At 37.4% G+C, this 19594-nt stretch overlaps 1 protein-coding gene across 2 annotated transcripts in view; it reads left to right on the top strand.

Moving 5' to 3' along the window:
* The window catches only part of LOC126469954 (uncharacterized), a 676617-nt gene extending 657458 nt beyond the window's left edge, over positions 1–19159 (top strand). Inside the window, exons 6-7 of one of the 2 annotated variants that reach the window (XM_050097364.1) lie at positions 6192–6439; positions 14588–19159. In XM_050097364.1, the coding sequence (XP_049953321.1) occupies positions 6192–6439; positions 14588–14806 (467 nt within the window). In that variant the 3' untranslated portion in view covers positions 14807–19159. The remainder of the gene's footprint in view (positions 1–6191; positions 6440–14587) is intronic. The other variant, XM_050097366.1, reaches the window with a different exon arrangement.
* The last annotated feature ends 435 nt before the right edge of the window (positions 19160–19594 follow it).

Raw genomic sequence — 19594 nt, forward strand, 5'->3', positions numbered from 1 at the left:
TACTTAGTAAATCACAGTTTGGATTTCAGAAATGCTGTTCCACTGAGACAGCAATATAGAATTTCACTGTCGACATAATAGAGTCTTTAAATAGTAAAATGTCACCAGTAGGAATATTCTGTGACTTATCCAAAGCATTTGATTGTGTGAACCATGACATTATGTTAGAGAAATTACAATTCTATGGTATAAATGGAACAGCATATGAGTGGTTTATGTCATATCTACAGAACAGGAAGCAAAAAGTCTCTTTATATGCTTCAAGTGATTCAAAGGAGTTTGCTACTTCATCTAACTGGGGTGAAATTACATTAGGTGTTCCACAAGGTTCGATCATGGGTCCCTCCTGTTCTTGATATATGTGAATGACCTCCCTTCGTATAGACTAGATTTACTTTCATTCCAATTGATCCGTAGTGAGGAGGTCCTCCAGGATGTGGAACATGTCAGAAAAACAACAATACATGACAAATATTTACAACTAAAACAAATAAGCTAATGTACCATTCCACAGGTCCAAGTGGAATGATAGTCATTTTTTAATGAACACTATATGAAAGAGTCATTTTTCAAATACTAATGCACTGAATTTAAAATAATTTTTTTTATTTATTTATCAGGTAATAAACATGTAATACAACTACTATAATACTTAATTACAATGGACACATTACTGCACTGAAATAGTTGGTTTTACTGAGAAATTCATCAATGGAGTCGAAGGAGTTGACCACCAATAAATCCTTTAGGCTTTTCTTAAACTGAATTTCATTGGTTGTTAAGCTTTTTATAGCTGCTGGCAAGTTATTGAAAATGTGTGTTCCTGAATAATGCACACCTTTTTGTACAAGACTAAGTGACTTTAAATCCTTGTAAAGATTATTCTTATTTCTAGTATTGATTCCATGAATTGAGCTGTTGGTTTGAAAAGTGATATATTTTTAATGACAAATTTCATTAAGGAATAAATATATTGGGAAGCAGTAGTTAGTATCCCTAGTTCCCTAAACAAGCTTCTGCAGGATGTTCTTGAGTTCACGCCACATATAACTCTTACTGCACGTTTTTGTGCTTGGAAAACTTTAGCTTGGCTTAATGAATTACCCCAAAAAATAATCCCATATGACATTATGAAATGAAAGTAAGCATAGTATGCCAGCTTTTTCATTTTTATATCCCCCATGTCTGACAAAATTCGCATTGCAAACAGAGATTTGTTAAGACGCTTCAGCAGTTCTGTGGTGTGCTCCTCCCAGTTGAATTTATTATCAAGTTGTAATCCCAAGAATTTAACACTGTTCACTTCTTCTATCTTCTTGCCATCATATGTTAGACATATACTCGTGGGACACCCCTTACAAGTTCTGAACTGCATGTAAGTGTTTTTTTCAAAGTTTAGTGACAAAGAATTGGCTAGGAACCAGTGATTAATGTCCACAAATATTTTATTAGCTGATCTTTCTAAGACTACACTTAATTTGAAATTTATTGCAATGTTTGTATCATCGTCAAATAAAATGAACTTGGCATCTGGTAATGTTACTGATGAAAGGTCATTGATATACACAAGAAAAAGTAAGGGCCCCAAATGGAACGTTGTGGGACCCCACATGTAATTAGTTCCCAGTTGGATGATGTCTGATAGCTTGATACATGTCTCTTTCCTAATAACATCCTTTGTCTCCTGCCAGAGATATAAGATTTGAACCATTTTGCAGCATCTCCTGTTACACTATAATATTCTAATTTACTGAAAAGGATATTGTGATTTACACAGTCAAATGCCTTTGACAGATCACAAAATATACCAGTTGCCTGCAATTTTTCGTCTAATGAATTAAGCACATTTTCACTGTAAGTGTAGATAGCCTTCTCAATATCAGAAATCCAAACTGTGACTTTGACAGTATGTTATTTGAGATAAGATGGTTGTAAAGCCGACTGTACATTACTTTTTCTAAAATTTTTGAGAATGCTGGCAACAGTGATATTGGACGGAAATTTGATGCTATTTCTTTATCTCCCTTCTTAAACAGTGGCTTAAACTTCAGCATATTTCAACCATTCAGGAAATATTCCACTGATAAATGACTGGCTACATGGATTGCTTAATATGCCACTTAGCTCAGAATCACATTCTTTAATTAACTTTGTTGTTATTTCATCATATCCACTAGATGTTTCCGATTTTAAAGATTTTATGATGGACATAATTTCTGTTGGGGAAGTGAGGGTCAAATTCATATTATGGAAGTTACTTGAAATGTCTGGTCCGAGGTATTCCATAGCAGCATCTACCGAACCTGACAACCCCATGTTTTCAGTAACCGTTATAAAATGTTTGTTAAAAAGTTCTGCAACACTATACACATCTGTCACCAGTGCATCATTTACTCTTAATGCTATTTGTTCCTCTTCGTGTCTGGTTCTACAGGTCTCCTCCTTCACTATATCCCATACTGTCTTTATTTTGTTATCTGATATGTCTATCTTTTCCTTGTAATATATATGCTTTGGCGTCCGTATTATAGTCTTTAATATTTTGCAGTATTTCTTGTAATGCGCTATAGCATCAACATCGGAACTGTTTCGGATCGACAGACGCAGTTTTCTTTTTGTTTTACAAGATACCCCTATTCCTTGAGTAATCCATGGGTTCTTCGTAGACTTTGCTCTAATCTTGGAAAATTTTGGGGGAAAACAGTGTTCAAATAAGGTAAGCACTTTATTAGCAAGAGTGTTATATTTTTCATTCATGCCATGAGCACTGTAAACATCAGTCCAGTGAATGTCTCTGAGGAGCATCCTAAAATAATCAATTTTTGGCTTATTGATTACCCTCTTGAGCTCAGAGTTAACAGATTTTATATCATGTTCAGTATTAACATTTAACGGAAGGAACTGCATGTCATGGTCTGAGAGGCCATTGACTATTGGTTTTGTAATATAATTTTGTTCACTGGACTTTCAATGGCTGTTTGTGAGCAAGTGGCTACCCTAGTAGGGAACTTTACAGTGGGAATTAAGTTGAATAATAATGTTACTAACTCAAATAAGTTCTTATTGGGAGAGTCTTTAAGGAAATCTACATTGAAATCACCAGCAACCACTATTTCTTTGTTTTTCGTTGTTAAATGGGCCAGTACAGCTTCAAGGTGGTTTACAAACAGATTAAAGTTACCTGCAGGTGCTCGATATACACTTAATATTATGAAGGATTTTTTCTGAAATTCTAATTCTGTTGCACATGCTGCCATATGCTGTTCTAGGCAAAATTTATGAATGTCTATGTTCTTAAATTTATGACAGTTCCTGATGAATATGGCAACTCCTCCTTTCTCCATTTCTGATTCACAAAAGTGAGATGCTAACCTAAACCCTGTAACACTTAAAAGTTCTATATCAGTGGTCACATGATGTTCAGAGAGGCAGATTATGTCAGCTGGGTTTGAAGACTCTAATTCATCTATGCAGATAGTTAATTCATTAATTTTATTTCTCAGTCCTCGAATATTTTGGTGCAATAAAGATAGCTGACATTTCACATTGACTGAGTTAAAATAGGGTAGAGTTAAAATATCTGCTGACTTTTGAAAATTCTTAACAATAGCTGTTTATGCTGATGTAATAAGCTGGAATAATGTTTTTTGATTTCTTTCTCAAACTGAAGGTTTTTCTCAGTTCTAACCTCTCTTAAAATTTGCTTTCTTTCCGTCCCCCCTACCCTAAAAAAGGGTCTTTTCTGAACCCTATAACCACTGGTATTTTACCACTCATGATAGTGCCTCCCCCTTTTAACTTTCCTGCTATTTCCCCAGCCAATTTACCCTTCCCCTTCCTGTTGAGATAAAGGCCGTGCCTAGTATGTGAAACAAGATGCTGAACTGACACTGTTTACTGATGATACAAGCTGATTAATCCAGTAAAAGAAAGTCCGATAGAAAATGATACAAATAAGGTCTTTGCAAAAGTTATTAATTGGTTTTCTGCAAATGGGCTTGCTCTGAACAGTGGACGTTACATTTCAGATGTGTTATGACCCGTGGTTCTACCCTTCATTCGATCCCTGCGAAACCCTACATTTCAGCAGCATAATGCATGACTGCATGTTACAGGTCCTGTATGGGCCTTTCTGAATACAGAAAATGTTCGACTGCTGCCCTGGCCAACACAATCTCCAGATCTCTCACCAATTGAAAACATCTGGTCAATGGTGTCCGAGCAACTGGCTCGTCACAATACGCCAGTCACTACTCTTGATGAACTGTGGTATCGTGTTGAAGCTGCATGGGCAGCTGTACCTGTACACGCCATCCAAGCTCTGTTTCACTCAATGCCCAGGCATATCAAGCCCGTTATTACGGCCAGAGGTGGTTGTTCTGGGTACTGATTTCTCGGGATCTATGCACCAAAATTGCATGAAAATGTAATCACATGTCAATTCTAGTATAATATATTTGTCCAATGAATACCCATTTATCACCTGCATTTCTTCTTGGTGTAGCAATTTTAATGGTCAGTAGTGTAGTTAGAATAACGTGTGGGGTTCATAGTCACACGTCTTGTAAGCATCTGCTTAAAAGGTTAGGAATTCTTTCAACTGCTTCACAGTACATTTACTCAGTAATGAAATTTTTTCTCAACAACATGGGCCAACTTAAAATCAACAGCAACATTCATGATTACAATACCAGAAAAAAGAAAGACCTACACTATCCTTTACTTAACCTATCTTTGGCACAGAAAGGGGTAAAATATGCTGCTATAAAACTTTTTGATAAATTACCAGATGAAATAAAATGTCTGACAGACAGCAGTAATAGTTTCAAAAACAAATTGAAATCATACCTCCGTGACAACTCCTTCTATACCATAGATGAATTCTTGAATATGAGTAAATAAATCTGGAGATATAATATATGCATTTTGTGCCATTTAAGGGAATGGGATAGATAATAGAAATATTTAGGTATAACGCTATAATGTAAAAAAAAACACAAACACACACACAAAAACAAAACAAAAAAAACCTTGTTTCCTGTGCGCATTTCTTGTGCATTGGACACGTTCCACACCACAACGGTTTTCCATGCTATTCATCAATGGAACATGTAACTAACTAACTTACAATTAATTTAGGTTCCTTGACACTATGAATGTGCCTCAGATCACTTTTCACTTTTATTGATAAGTCTCCAGTACATTAAATCAATGATCTCTATGTGTACATAATGAGGTAACAAAATTCTGATTCTTAACCGATAGTCCCACACAATGAATTGTATTGAAAGAGAAGCTCAATATGTACTAGTGTACAAAAAAAGCATAACAAGCAAAAGAGGAAAACGGAAAGTGACAAGAGAGTAATTAGTGTAAACAACTGTCAACATTTTCCCAGAAGCCTTATTGTGTTACTTACACACGAAAGACTCTAGTAGCAATTTAAAACCTAAAAGTATGATGTTATCATTTGGACCATGTTTTGTAGAGGAAAATCATTGGATCCCTTGAAGCAGGTCAAATACAGACTGCAAGTTCAGTCTTATTCAGGGTGTCACTTCAAGGCCTCTTTTTTCCCACTGGTAACTTTATTCACAGTTGGTAATAGCATGTATATGCAAAAAATGCCAATTTGCACCACTGTTCAGAGTCCATGTTAAACTGTAGATCCCCCTAGAATTGGTTGAGTAAATCAGTTCAGAGATCGAAAGAAGACACTGTACTCCAGCTGTAGCGCGTGTGATCATGTATCATACGGTAGTTCTACCATAATTACTTCATTACAACTTCAGTAGGTCAGTTACTTACAGTTACCTTACTTTCCCCTATGTGGTGGTTTCTCAGTCGGATTTGGTATCTTTTAAAACTTTATTTAGTTATACAGCAAATAGTAGGCCTCACTCATTTTTTATGCATAATGTTGCCCACCTAATTGGTGGACTATTGGGACTCTCTACCTCCTGGTAGTTTATGGAGCTATAGAGTGGGTGATATAAATTTCTTACTATAAACTGCAAAATATGTGCTGCTGAAAACTGGCTGCCATCCTGTGCTAGTTTGACATTAATAAATGACATAATTTCCTAAATTAGTGGTGTATTTCAAAAGGGCATATTTCAACATATAAAGTCTGCAGAGCACTATATCTACCAGCCACTTTTTACATTAATGTTATGTTCTGACGGTTTCAGCAATTGGACGAGCATGCCCACAACTCTTAAATCTGGCCCTCTCAAATGTCGCAGAATACGAGGACATTGGAACTCCCAGTCCTGAATGTTTCAATCAGCTGCAGGCTCTTGAGCTCTGGTCAGACCCACAGGCTGACTTGGGACCCAACCTGTTTAGGCAACTCTTGCTCTTCAGCCCTTCATTACGTAACATATTGTTCAAAGGATGTGAGAACCTTACTGACAAATTGCTGAATGAGATTTTACAGGTAAAGAATTTCTTGTATTTATATAAACCAAGAAATATTATGCTACTGATGGTATAATATTTAATGGATTAACAATACTAACTGTAGTTCCTGCATGTGTGGTTTGTGCTTCTCAATCCTTTCTTTGGCAGTTTAATGCTGCAAAGTAGTTCACTCTAGGTATTTTTAGTTGGAAAGACAATAATAACCAGTTCAAGATGGCCATTTCTTAACATTGATATGAAAGTTAATCAATCACAAAAAATTATATGATTTCTTGGGTAAATGATGATCTTATACTCATTCCAAGAATTTTTACCATATAACCATTTCATCAGCATGGTATTTTATTTCAATATACAGAATCTATAAATACAAGGAAAATTGGCAAGTCAGAAAGAAAAACATCCATTAATCGAAAGTAACATTCAGTATCACAGAAAGGCAGGCCTACAAATGTATATATCGAAGAATTGGAACAATGCTTTACAGAAAGATCCTAGGCAACCAATATTTTAACAAGTATCTAAAAATTAAGAGATTGTGTTATCAAAAGAGGACAAGGTTGGGCTGCATCAATAGTCAATAAAGGAGTATATATTCCTCTTTTAAAATCTGCTGCTATGTCAATCACTTTGAAGGTTCTAAAAGAAAGAAGAAAAAGAACTGTCACAGGAAATTCAAACATACGTGCAGCAGTCGAAAAGTTTCTAGCCCAAGATAGTTACCGTAATGTCTCACACAACCACCACCACCCACTATTACCCTTTGTGGGTATGCAAGGCAAATTTCGTGGCTCCAGCTTCATTAGTTTTGCTGGTAGGATGCGTTGTATACTGTAGTGTAAGCAAAATGGTGAATATCAAGGGAATCAAGAACTGTGCTATGATTGAATATCTTCATCTGAAGGGAATAATGCCAACAGAGAAAATGTGAAATACACTTAAAGACAGTTCTTTGTCTTATGCTACAGTGAAAAACTGGGTGTCCGACTTCAAACATGGAATAACGAGTGTGAAATATGCACCAAGAAGTGGGACCTGTGACCATTGCCACTGATGAAACAGTGACTGCAATTCACAATACAATTTTGCAGGATCATCAAACAACATTGCAGCACATTGAAACCACATTTGGAATCTGCTGTGGGCATGCTCATGACATTGTTGTGCGTATTTTGGGAATGCGGAAAGTTTTATCTCAGTGGGTCCCGAAAGACTTGAATGCAGATCAGAGATGGGAGCATGTGCAGTGTTGTGAAGAAATCGTCCATCAATCTGAAGCAGATGAAGACGGCTTTCTTGCAAGGTATGTGACCGTGAACAAAACATGGGTTCACCACCTTGATCCTGAGACAAAACAACAGCCGCATCAATGTAAACATTCACCATCCACTACCCCAAAAAATTCTGGGTGAAAAATTAGCCAGTAAGATGATTGTGTCGGTCTTCTGGGATGTAGAAGGGGTAATTATCATGGATTACTTGCAAAAGGGTGTAACTCTCAATGCATCATTCAATTGCACCCTCCTGCACTGTTTGAGAGAAGAGATAAAGAAAAAAAGGCGCAGAATTCTTTTGCATCAAGACAATGCAACAGCACACAAAGCTCTCACAACACTGGAAACTCTGCAGGACTGCGGGTTTGAATTGTTATGTCACCATCATATTCTCCAGATTTGGCTCCATCAGACTTTTTTCTTTTCCCAAACCTAAAAAAAGACCTCAAAGGATGATGATTTAACACTGATTATATTGAAAAATAAATTATTGTTATGAAATTTCTGTCATTCTTTATTTTTTAGGCTAGAAACTCTTCAATTCCCACTCATATTATTGTTATAACTGTGCATCAGTGACTCTCTGTGGAGATACCCACATATGCTCTTACATTTGACATTCTCCCAGAATGAAATAAGAAGGAAGTTAATAAGAAAATTGCCTGTTGTAATACTCTATGATATTATGAAGGCGTTTGCTTGTGTAGACCATAAAATTCTATGTGGAAAATTAAATTTGTGATATTAATGGCATCAGCCATGTGGACTGAGTCTTACCTTCATGACAGAAAGCAGATGGGTACATTGACAAAATGCGTAACATGAATAAAACTAAACTCAGCACAGGGGAATGTAAAACATGAAGACTCACGTGGTTTTATACTGGACCCATTTCTACTCTCAAAGTAGACAACAGCACATCTTCCAGAGACCTTTTCCAAGATATTGATATTGTTACATTTCCTTCCCAGTATTCCCTCATGAAGCTATTTGCAAAGAGTGAAAATCTGTTGCAGTGCAACTGTAATTTATACAGCTACAATACAAAAAGTAATTTTTATATGCATTTTGTCTTCTTTTGTATGGTTGACACTGGTTCTGTATTACATTGTAATGATCATAATAAAGTTTCCATTATACAGAAAGCGAATAACTGTGAATACTTGCAAATTCAGAAGAAAACCAAAGACAATTGATTAGCCACTGCTTCTACAAATAACTGATTATCTAAGTTCAAGGACTGAAGATTCCTATTAGCTGTATGACAACTAGCAGTGGTGATTGTAAATAGACCACTGTTGTAACAAATTTAGACAACTATTAATCTATGTGACTATTTAAAATGGTTTACTGGATAAGGATTTGAATATAAATCCCTTTTCAGCAAGCAATGTGCTACCAATTATACCAACTAAGCATTCTTCCTCAACCAACTCAAAGATTCAACTTATCATAAGTTCCTCCATTTCTTTTCCACCCTGTGATAAATTTTTGTATGTCCTTGAAGATTCTCCTTTATGATACTGTCTACAGAACACTATGAGTCAATGGGTGAAAGAGGTTATGAAGATGGAGTACTAAATGTATCTTCAGCCAGCTACGTAAGTTTACAGGACAAAATATAAATTGCCCCTTCAGGCAGCCCACTAGACACTTTGGTGCCATGTACATGGTGTACAACTGGTATGAGGCAGTAATGTGACCCTCCACTGGTGACCCAAGTCATAGCAGTGAAGTGGTGCATATGTGCCAGTCAGTTGTATGGAATCAGTGCAGTGTGATTGGTCAACATGAAGATGTGACAGGACCGCAGCAATGAGCTACAGTGCTTGGACATGCCCACGACTATACCATGAATGAAGTTGCCTGATTTGTTGGTGTATCAGATCACAGATAGTACAACATGTCATCAAGGAATGGCTTACCACTCACAGCCGTTTAAGATGGTGTAAACACAGTGGTCGTAGAAAGAGCCTAACTGACAGGGACTGGAGATGAGTGTCACACCTTCTGAATTACAGTCTAGTTTCAAATATGACAGAAATTGCTGCTGTCAGTGAATTCAGGTCCACTCAGACAGTTCCTGAGAAGCCATTGCAAAGGAAACTGCAAGCAATGGACATTTGGATTTGGGTACACCACAAAAGTCTGCTGATTGCAGTCACAGAGAAAGCTACATGTGTAACTACTACTAGGTGGTGTATTACATCACAGCTGTTCAGGAAAAGCATGGTGTCATGCTATTTTTTTTAAAAAAAAGCCTGGACACTCCACTGCATTTTAATAGTGTATGAAGAATATAAGTTTTGACTGAAAGTCAAGTATGTCTGTTTGATAAATTGATAATACTATAAAGTTGAAAACTGGTACACAACTGTTAATGTTCAGCAGTGAAGAATACAAAATAAAGGGGTATTTTGACCCACACAATGGCAACCATTGTGGCACACTATCGTCATTCAGAAAATCTGTGTATGCTGTGGCCCCACTGCAACTAAAATATTGGAACAATCAATTTAGAAAGAACAAAGAAAGGAAGATAATGGTTTAAGGTACCATCAACATCAAGATATTAGGGATTGAGCAAAACCTCATACTAATCAAGAATGGCAAAGGAAATAGTCCATGCAATTTCAGAGGAACCATCCCAGCATTCAATTAAAGGGATTTAGGGAAATCACAGAAAACCTAATGCTGGATGGCCACATGGGCATTTTAACCACTACGCTCCTGAATATGACTCCATTGTCTTACTTAAATGTGAGAAATGAAACTGTAACTAATATTGGGTTGGAAATGACTAGAAATATACAAAGTATTTATGAAACAGGCTTTGAGAGGAGACCAGAAAGACGGTGAATAATAAAAGAGAATCAAGAATAAATATTAAAAGAAAATGAGGACTACAGAATGTAATTGAGTAAAAATGTGGGACTAAGATGCTGGATGAAACAAAAAGCAAATCATAACAATACACAAGAACCTCCAAGTATGAAGCAAAATAAACTGTAAATTTTGCCAAGCTACTTCTGACTGCTTAGTCCTAAACAGTCAAGATTTGCCTACAATGGACAAGCATAACTTTGCATTAGCCTCCCCCAGCAACTGGTGGTCATGGAATTCGACGTAATGGTTGTACAATACATGAATGCCATCCTCCAGCTGGTAGTACAACCATATCAGCAGGCATATTGGCGAGGCATTCATCTTCATGAATGACAATTTGTGCCCCCATCATGCACATATTGTGAATGACTTCCTTCAGGATAATGACATCGCTCGACTAGAGTGGCCAGCATGTTCTCCAGACAGGAACCCTATCAAACATGCCTAGGATAGATTGAAAAGGGCTGTTTATGGATGACATGACCCACCAACCACTCTGAGGGGTCTATGCCGAATTGCCGTTGAAGGGTGGGACAATCTGGATCAACAGTGCCTTGATGAACTTGTGGATAGTATGCCACGACAAATACAGGCATGCATCAGTGCAAGAGGACACGCTACTGGGTATTAGAGGTACCAGTATGTACAGCAATCTGGACTACCACCTCTGAAGGTCTCGCTGTATGGTGGTACAACATGAAATGTGTGGTTTTCATGAGAAATAAAAAGGGCGGAAATGATGTTTATGTTGATCTCTATTCCAATTTTCTGTACTGGTTCCGGAACTCTCAGAACCGAGGTGATGCAAAACTTTTTTTGATGTGTGTAGATATTAGACCATGTAACTAAGAATTAACCCCAATGTTTTATCTGGAAACATATTATGTGGTATCAACACAGTACTTTCTAGTTTAGGATATGATTTCATTAACTTCATCAATAGTAGGCAATGATTTTCCATGTCATGTTTATATTGTGTTTTGAATTTTTGTCATTTCCATTTTTGTACTAATGTTATTACCTACATATAATGTTTCATGCAAATAATGGACCAGTAATAAAAATTTTATAATCAATAGTGAATTCCAACCAAAAATCTAAATATTGTATAAAAAGCATTCTGGTAAATTTTCAAAGCAACAGAAAATTACATTTGAAGACAGAATGTGTACTTTCATACACATATATGCACATGATGTAAATGTAACATCTGTTCTATTAAGAATGGTAGAAATATAGTAAACATTTAACTGCTTTGAAGTACATTTACTTCATAAATAAATACATTGATGGAAAAAAATTGCAACACCAAAAAATAGTTAATGTAGAGTAATTAAATTTCAGGCATACATTTGTCTAGGTAACATTTTTAAGTGATTAACATTGTAAGATCATAGGTTAATGTAAGGGTGAGATAAGCCATTGCAAATGTGAAATGCTGGTACATTAATAACCAGTGTAACTGCCAGTATGATGAATTCAAGTGTGTAAAATGCATGCATTGCATTTTACAGTTGTCAGATATCAGTTTGTGGGATGGAGTTCCATGCTTGTTGCACTTGCTCAGTCAATACAGTGACAGTTAATGCTGGTTGTGGATGATGCTGGAATTGTCATCCAATGATGTCCCAATGTGCTCAATTGGAGATAGATCTGGTGATCAAGCAGGCCAAGGCAACATATCAACACACTATAGAGCATTTTGGGTTACTAGAGTGGTATGTGGATGCACTTTATCCTGTTGGAAAACACTCCCTGACATGCTGTTCATGAATGGCAGCACAACAGGTCAAAATCACCAGACTGATGCAAAAATATGCAGTGACAGTGTGTGGGATGACCACAAGAGTGCTTCTGGTGTCATACAAATTCGTATCCCAGACCATAACTCCAGGTGTAGGTCCAGTGTGTCTAGAATGTATACAGGATGGTTGCAGGCCCTCAACTGACCCCCTCCTAACCAACACATGGCCATCACTGGCACTGAGGTATAACCAGCTTTCATCAGAAAACACAACAGACCTCCACCTTGCCCTCCAGTGAGCTCTCGCTTGACACCACTGAAGTACGCAAATGGCCGTGGTTTGGGCTCAACGGGCTGCATGCTCAAAGGTGTCTGGCTCAGAGCTGTCCTTGAAGTAACCAATTTGTAACAGTTTGATGTGTCACTGTGGTGCCAACTGCTTCTCAAATTGCTGCTGCAGATGCAGTACAATGTGCCACAGTCATAGGCTGATGGTCTTCCCTTGCAGTAGTGTTATGTGGCCATCTGGAGCCCAGTTTTCTTACGATCATACATTCTCATGACCATTGCTGCCAGCAATCATGTACAGTGGCTACATTGTTGACAAGTCTTCCTAGAGTATCGCAGAAGGAACATCCCGCTTCTCATAGTCCTATTACATGTCCTCATTCAAAGTCAGTGTGGTGTTGATAATGGCATCTTTGTTGCCTTAAAAGCATTCTTGACTGTCAACAACCCATTATGTCCAATGTCAAAGGTAACTAGTGCTTGTGGCCATTATAGCATGTGTTTAAAGCAAACCTGATTTGCATCCTCATAGTGGTGCTACTAGGGCCACTCTTCTGCAACTCATGTAAAATTTGAATGAACATTATCTTTCAGATGTAGAAACACATCTTCCAACTTTCGTTTATGTTGCACAACTCCTTCTTGGCTCTGCAATTTTTTTTCCATCAGTGTACATATACAGGGTGAGTCAGTGATGATGTCACAAACTTTTACAGATGATAAAGAAGGGTAGATGTACCTACTTGAGGTAAGGGACCCTGGTCCAGAAAAACCAAGTCAAAAGTTATAAGCAACAACCATTCTAATATCTCTGTCAGTGGAATACTTTTACCAGTACTGTTATTTCTAAGATTGTAGGATAGGCAACTTTCAGAGGTGGTAGATGGACCTAAACAAGGAAAAAGAAGTCTAGTAACCATGCGCTGTAAAATACATACCTCAAAAGCTAGACCGATAACCTTAGCAGTTTGGTCCTATAGGAACTTACCACCATCAAAAGTTATGAGCACTTGTTGATCTTCAATATTGTGAAACACATCACTTCTACTACAGACTATCTGATTTCCAAAGTTTTGGAGGAAACAGTGTGGATCAAAACAAAGAAAAAAGTTCAGTAAATATGGGCTCTAAAATGCATACTTTAAGAGGTATTGGCACTTGCTCAGTAGATGAGATGTTTTTCACAGTAGCTCTTAAGGTATGCATTTTAGAGCTGATGTTTACTAGACTTTTTCTAATTTTGGTCTATACTACCACCTCTGAAAGATGCCTACCCCAGTCTTAACAACAGCAGTACTGGCACATGTATTTGACTGTCAGAGGTAAAGGTATTAGAAAAATTTCCACTTATGACGTTCAACTCAATCATTTCTGGACTAGAGTCCTTTAACTCAAACTGATACATTTACCCTTCTCCATCATCCCTGAAAGTTTGTAACGTCATCATGGAATCATCCTACAGAAATACCAAAATGCTCCCTTGTCCAGCAAATAACTCACACATTACATAATGAAACACCTGTAGGTAATGTGTGATCCAATCATTTTAGAAATGAGGATTCTATCTACTAAAATTTATTATGTAACAGCTTGATTTCCTCCTGTCTTTCTGCCAATTACTTGCTCTTTATATGTAGTGTAATTTTTTAATTCCTGAAGGACAATACTACTTTTTGGGAAGGTGAAATTTCCAACTGTTCACAAAGACTGTTCAAGGCAAGTCCTAGTACAAACAAAAATTCTGCAATAGTAATATAAACAATATTCTCCAGTATACAACTGTGGTGACCTATTTCTGAGACACTGCACTAAATTTCTAACATCTTTACACCCTTTAACTTGCAGTGACATTTTTCCCAGTAAAGATTGTTTACCATTCAGATGTGAGAACAGTTTCTGTGAAAGTTCATTGAATAGTTAAAAACTAACAATAGCAATAACTGGATATTATGCTGCTGATTTTTTTTTCCAGATCAATCCAATGAAGAATATTTCACATGTAACTCTGGACCACTGCCATGGGCTTACAAACCAAAGTCTCCATTATCTTCTTGACTTGGACAATGAACTAGCTGTTATCAGGATATGGTGCTGCCAGGGGATCAACAAACATCATAATAATGAACTCATGCGCAGAATCTGTGATGAAAATATGGATGTGTATCTTGAATGGTTCCAATATGATGAATAAATAGTTCCTATTTAATTTTTAACAAAAATAAGTTAGCTTAAATGCCTGCACATTTTAACAAATGCTTAACTACAAGCAACAAGTTTTAACACTATGTGCCAAGTTATCACAGTCTCTCATACAGTATGAAATTTGATCCAGATGAACAGCGAGTTGGGATGGCACACAAAGAGAAAGAGGAATAAATGTCAGTATTTTCTTTGTTTTGAGCTGTGTAAAAAAATATGCAGTGAAAAAAGATGTATATAATTTGTTTTGATTCACATTTAATCATAAACACAATTTATATTAACCCACTATTAATTTATTCATACTATTGGTGAAACAGTTTGGATTAACAATACTACTGTGGTCAGTTTCAGGGCACTTATTTCATACTGATTAGGTATTCAAACACTTCTACTGACAACAGTAATTCATAAAGGTAGTAATGCTTCATTTTCTTTAGAAAATCTGGGATTTTGAAAAAGAGTCTATTATCTCCCCAAGAATTATTTACAGCATAAAGTACTATGGCTTTTGTTATTTGAATCAATGTTTTCTCAAATTAACACACAATAGCAAATGACAAAAAAAATGAAAATAAGAATATTATGAAGTACAAGCTGACACACTGGCTTCAGCTGCAAAATTGCTAAACTTACGAGGGTTATTCCAAAAGTAAGGTCCGGTTATAAAAAAAATCAAAACTAAAATGTTTTTTCAAAACAATTGTTTTATTTACATTCCTTACATCTTTATCTATTTTTCTACATAACTTCCATACTTATTTAAACATTTGTCACATCGTTCAACAAGCTTTTGAATGCCCATGTTATAGAAATCGGCCGCCTGTGACGATAACCAGTCCTTAACTGCTTCTTTCACTTCATCATCTGTGTCGAAGCGCTTGCCGCCGAGAAACTCCTTTAAGTAACGGAACAGGTGGAAATCACTTGGCGCCAGGTCCGGACTGTAAGGAGGATGGTCCATCTAATCCCATCCAAATTTCTTGATCAGAGCTTGCGTTTCATTTGCAGTGTGGGGTCTGGCATTGTCATGCAACAACAAGATTCCAGACGACAAAAGACCACGTCGCTTATTCTGGATTGCACGTCGAAGTTTAGTCAGGGTAGCGCAGTAGGCGGCTTTATTAATCGTTGTTCCTCTCTCCATAAAGTCGACTAACAATACTCCACGTCTATCCCAGAACACAGTCACCATAACCTTACGTGTTGAGATTGTCTGCTTTGCCTTGACCTTGACTGGCGATGACGTGTGACGCCATTGCATTGACTGACGTTTAGACTCTGGAGTGATGTGAGAAACCCATGTCTCATCCCCTGTGACAACATTGTTTAAAAGACTGTCACCTTCCTTATGATATCGCTCCAAAAAATCAAGAGCAAAAGCCATTCTTTTCATTCGTTGGGGCTCAGTAAGCAGCCTGGGAACCCAACGGGCACACAATTTGTGAAACTGCAAATGTTCAGACACAATTCTGTACAAAGTTGTTCTACTCACATTCGGAAAATGCATGTCTACGTCTGTAATAGTGAATCGGCGATCTTCACGAATTTTTTTGTCAACCGCATTGACCAAATCGTCTGAAATCACTGATGGTCGGCCACACTGTGGTTCATCGTGCACATTATCCCGTCCTTCATTAAAAGCTCGCACCCACTTGCGCACTTTACTGTCGCTCATTATGTTAGGACCGTACACTTCAGTAATCTGCCGATGGATTTCCGCCGCTGAATTGTTTCTTGCAGACAAAAACCGTATCACTGCCCTTACTTCACAATCGGCGGGCTGATCAATTGTCTTAAACATTGTAAAGTGACACTGTGAACTACACTCAGCAACAGTAACAAAGCGAATGGCGGCGTTTGACGCGCAAGGCTTGCCGGGAGTCGGCGCGCATGCGTGTTTTGCCATTGGCGCCAAATTTCAATAGTTACGGCGAATCGGACCTTACTTTTGGAATAACCCTCGTATATTTCCAGCATAGCATTTAAACATACTGAATACTATGGCTCTTAGGGGTATTGCACACTGCTTTAATTATGTGTTCCCTTAAAGTGTAGGTCTGCAGTGTCTTGCTGAAAGTCTGTGAAATTTCATTAGATGTGGATTAGTCCATAAAATGATTTAGGTGTCACATGAGATCTTCTATATTTCAATAAAAGTTTATTGTGTCTAATTGAAGTTCAGCCTAATTACACATTCCTTTGAGACAACAGATCTTGAGTCTTATCAGAGCAGGTGCACCACAAAACTGGCATGAATTATTCCTTTGTAAAACAAAACAAATTCACATATCCACCCAACACAGATTATTCAATGAACAGCTAATAATCCTGCTAGAATTCTGTCACCCAAATTCACTGGTCAAACCAGCTGCAAATCTAAACATAATTCACAATGTCACTGACATTAAATATCTCCATACTTCTATACGGTTCATTAAAGTGGGCAATTTGCCCCTCAGGTCACTGTTCATCATGTGGTAGCTACCATACAAAACACAACTGCCACAACAAACTGCTGACCCTTCTTACCACACAACTGGTCACCACCCCGCTCTCATGCTAACTGCCCCCACTGACCACAACTACCTGCACTCATGGCTTCCTGTCCTCCCATAGACTCTCCCTAGACCCAACATCACATATCAACATCCGCCCCATTAGCTGAATGGTCAACGCATTGGATTGCCATGCTCGGGGCCCCAGGTTTGATTCCTGGCTGGGGAGGGAGATTTTCTCCCCTAAGGGACTGGGTGTTGTGCTGTCCTCATCATCATTTCATCCCCAATGTCAATGCGCAGGTTGCCCAATGTGGTGTCACACCCAATAAGACCTGCACTTGGCACTCGAACTTCCCGCCTGGGAACTCCTGGTCACTGATGCCATACGCTCATTTCCATTTTTTTGCATCTCACAAGTACAGCATAAATTATTTAAATTGTTAATCATTCATTAATATAGTCTACACATGCATACTAATGAAACAAAACAATTAATAGTAAGTGGATGTCTCCAGAATGATTGGTAACCAAGTTACATGCTATTAACTATTTGTTCTGAAATTGCATAATTTATAAAACAAATTAAATGTGCATACAAGACAAAATATTCATAAGTGTTCAGTGTTGTCCTGAAAGGAAATTGTCTTCTATTTCTCATCTTGTATTCGGATGTGAGTTATTCACCATCATTTTCTCCTAATTTGCATATTTAACTGTGTCATAATTAATCAACAACTTATCCACTTAAATATGAATCAGCTGCATCTTCTGATTTTGATTTATATTGTTATTGTGGTCTTAGAATGGCATGTTGCCAAGTGTCAATCTGTACCTTACCCCTAAGTGGCAATAAGATAATTAATTCTATTATTCTACCACCTCACACTATGGTACCTGTGTCAGGTATTGCATGTAAGTGCTGTGCAGCTAAACAGATTGCTCTTAACAGAAGCTAATCACTGACTTCTGGTTTGTCACAATCTGATTAATATTAATAAAGATATAACTTTTAATAGAGTCAGAGCACTTCATATAGTGTAATTTCTAAAGTAATTGTTCCAAAGTAAAGGCGTTACTATCAGCAATTCTGTCCTTTTACCCTCTTTGTGTTGGTATATTTCCCTATTATTTATTTTATCTGCCACATATACTTATATATTCACTCAATACAAATCTGCTCCATCATTCACCAGAGTATGCTGAGCTCAGAATAGAAGCCATCTCCTGCCTCCAGAATACTAGTTTCCAAAGGCTTTTCCCAGACATCATTGTTATTGTGTTTGAGTGTTACCTGCCTCCCACCTACAGCCACTCGCTGTCCAGCTGGGCCCTCCCATGAGTTTATAGCTTACTAGAATTCATCTTCTCTGTACAGAAAGAGCCCATGCCAAAATTTGCCAACTTACAGATGACATGCAAATACCTATTCATTAGAAACAAGAGTTTGTTTACAGAGGATTCACAAACCACACTATTTTTGTAGTTATGGAGAAAGAGAAAAGAAGACAAATATATGGCAAATTGTTACAGTTTTGACATTGTTGCTGTGTCCCTTTTAACCTAAGGACCTACATGTACTTTCTGATATTTTCCAGGGAGCTCCTTTCTCTCCATCTTCCTCTTTGACCTTAAAAGTACAAAACCTTGCATCTGATAGTGCAAATCTATTTTGTGCACTAACTGGCAACAAGTGGTTTATTTCATTCCAGCAAATGAAGAAATTTTAGATTTTTATGGTCTGTATGCATAATGTGTTTTTCGGATACTTTAAAAAATGAACTGAAACTGTTAAGGTACACACACACACACACACACACACACACACACACACACACACACACACACACAGGTTCTCAGGGGAAAAAAAGAGGGAGGCACGAAACTCCTTTCTACTACACACAGGCCGATATGCCGCTATATTGAGACTTCCCCATCTCAACTCCCATGTTCCCGGTTTAAAAATGTCATACATGTGAAACACATGAATGAAAAAGATTCACAAGAATCTGTATTCTTATAGACAAGTTTATATCCCTGTTACATTACATAGGAAGAAAGGTAAGATTACTCATATGTTCATAAAGTATTTCAGAGTTTAATTGCCAGAATGTGAAGAAAGCATAAGAAAATCTAATGTTTGGCAAACATGTTGTATTTAAGAATTTATTCCACCAACCTGCAAAGGTTTTCCTCAGCCGAGTACATCACCTGACTTAAAATGTAAAGGTGTGACATCTTCAGTATACATTCATGAGAACTGTGCATATTTTTCTGTAAAA

Source organism: Schistocerca serialis, chromosome 3 (genome assembly GCF_023864345.2).
Source record: "Schistocerca serialis cubense isolate TAMUIC-IGC-003099 chromosome 3, iqSchSeri2.2, whole genome shotgun sequence".
Classification (NCBI taxonomy): domain Eukaryota; kingdom Metazoa; phylum Arthropoda; class Insecta; order Orthoptera; family Acrididae; genus Schistocerca; species Schistocerca serialis.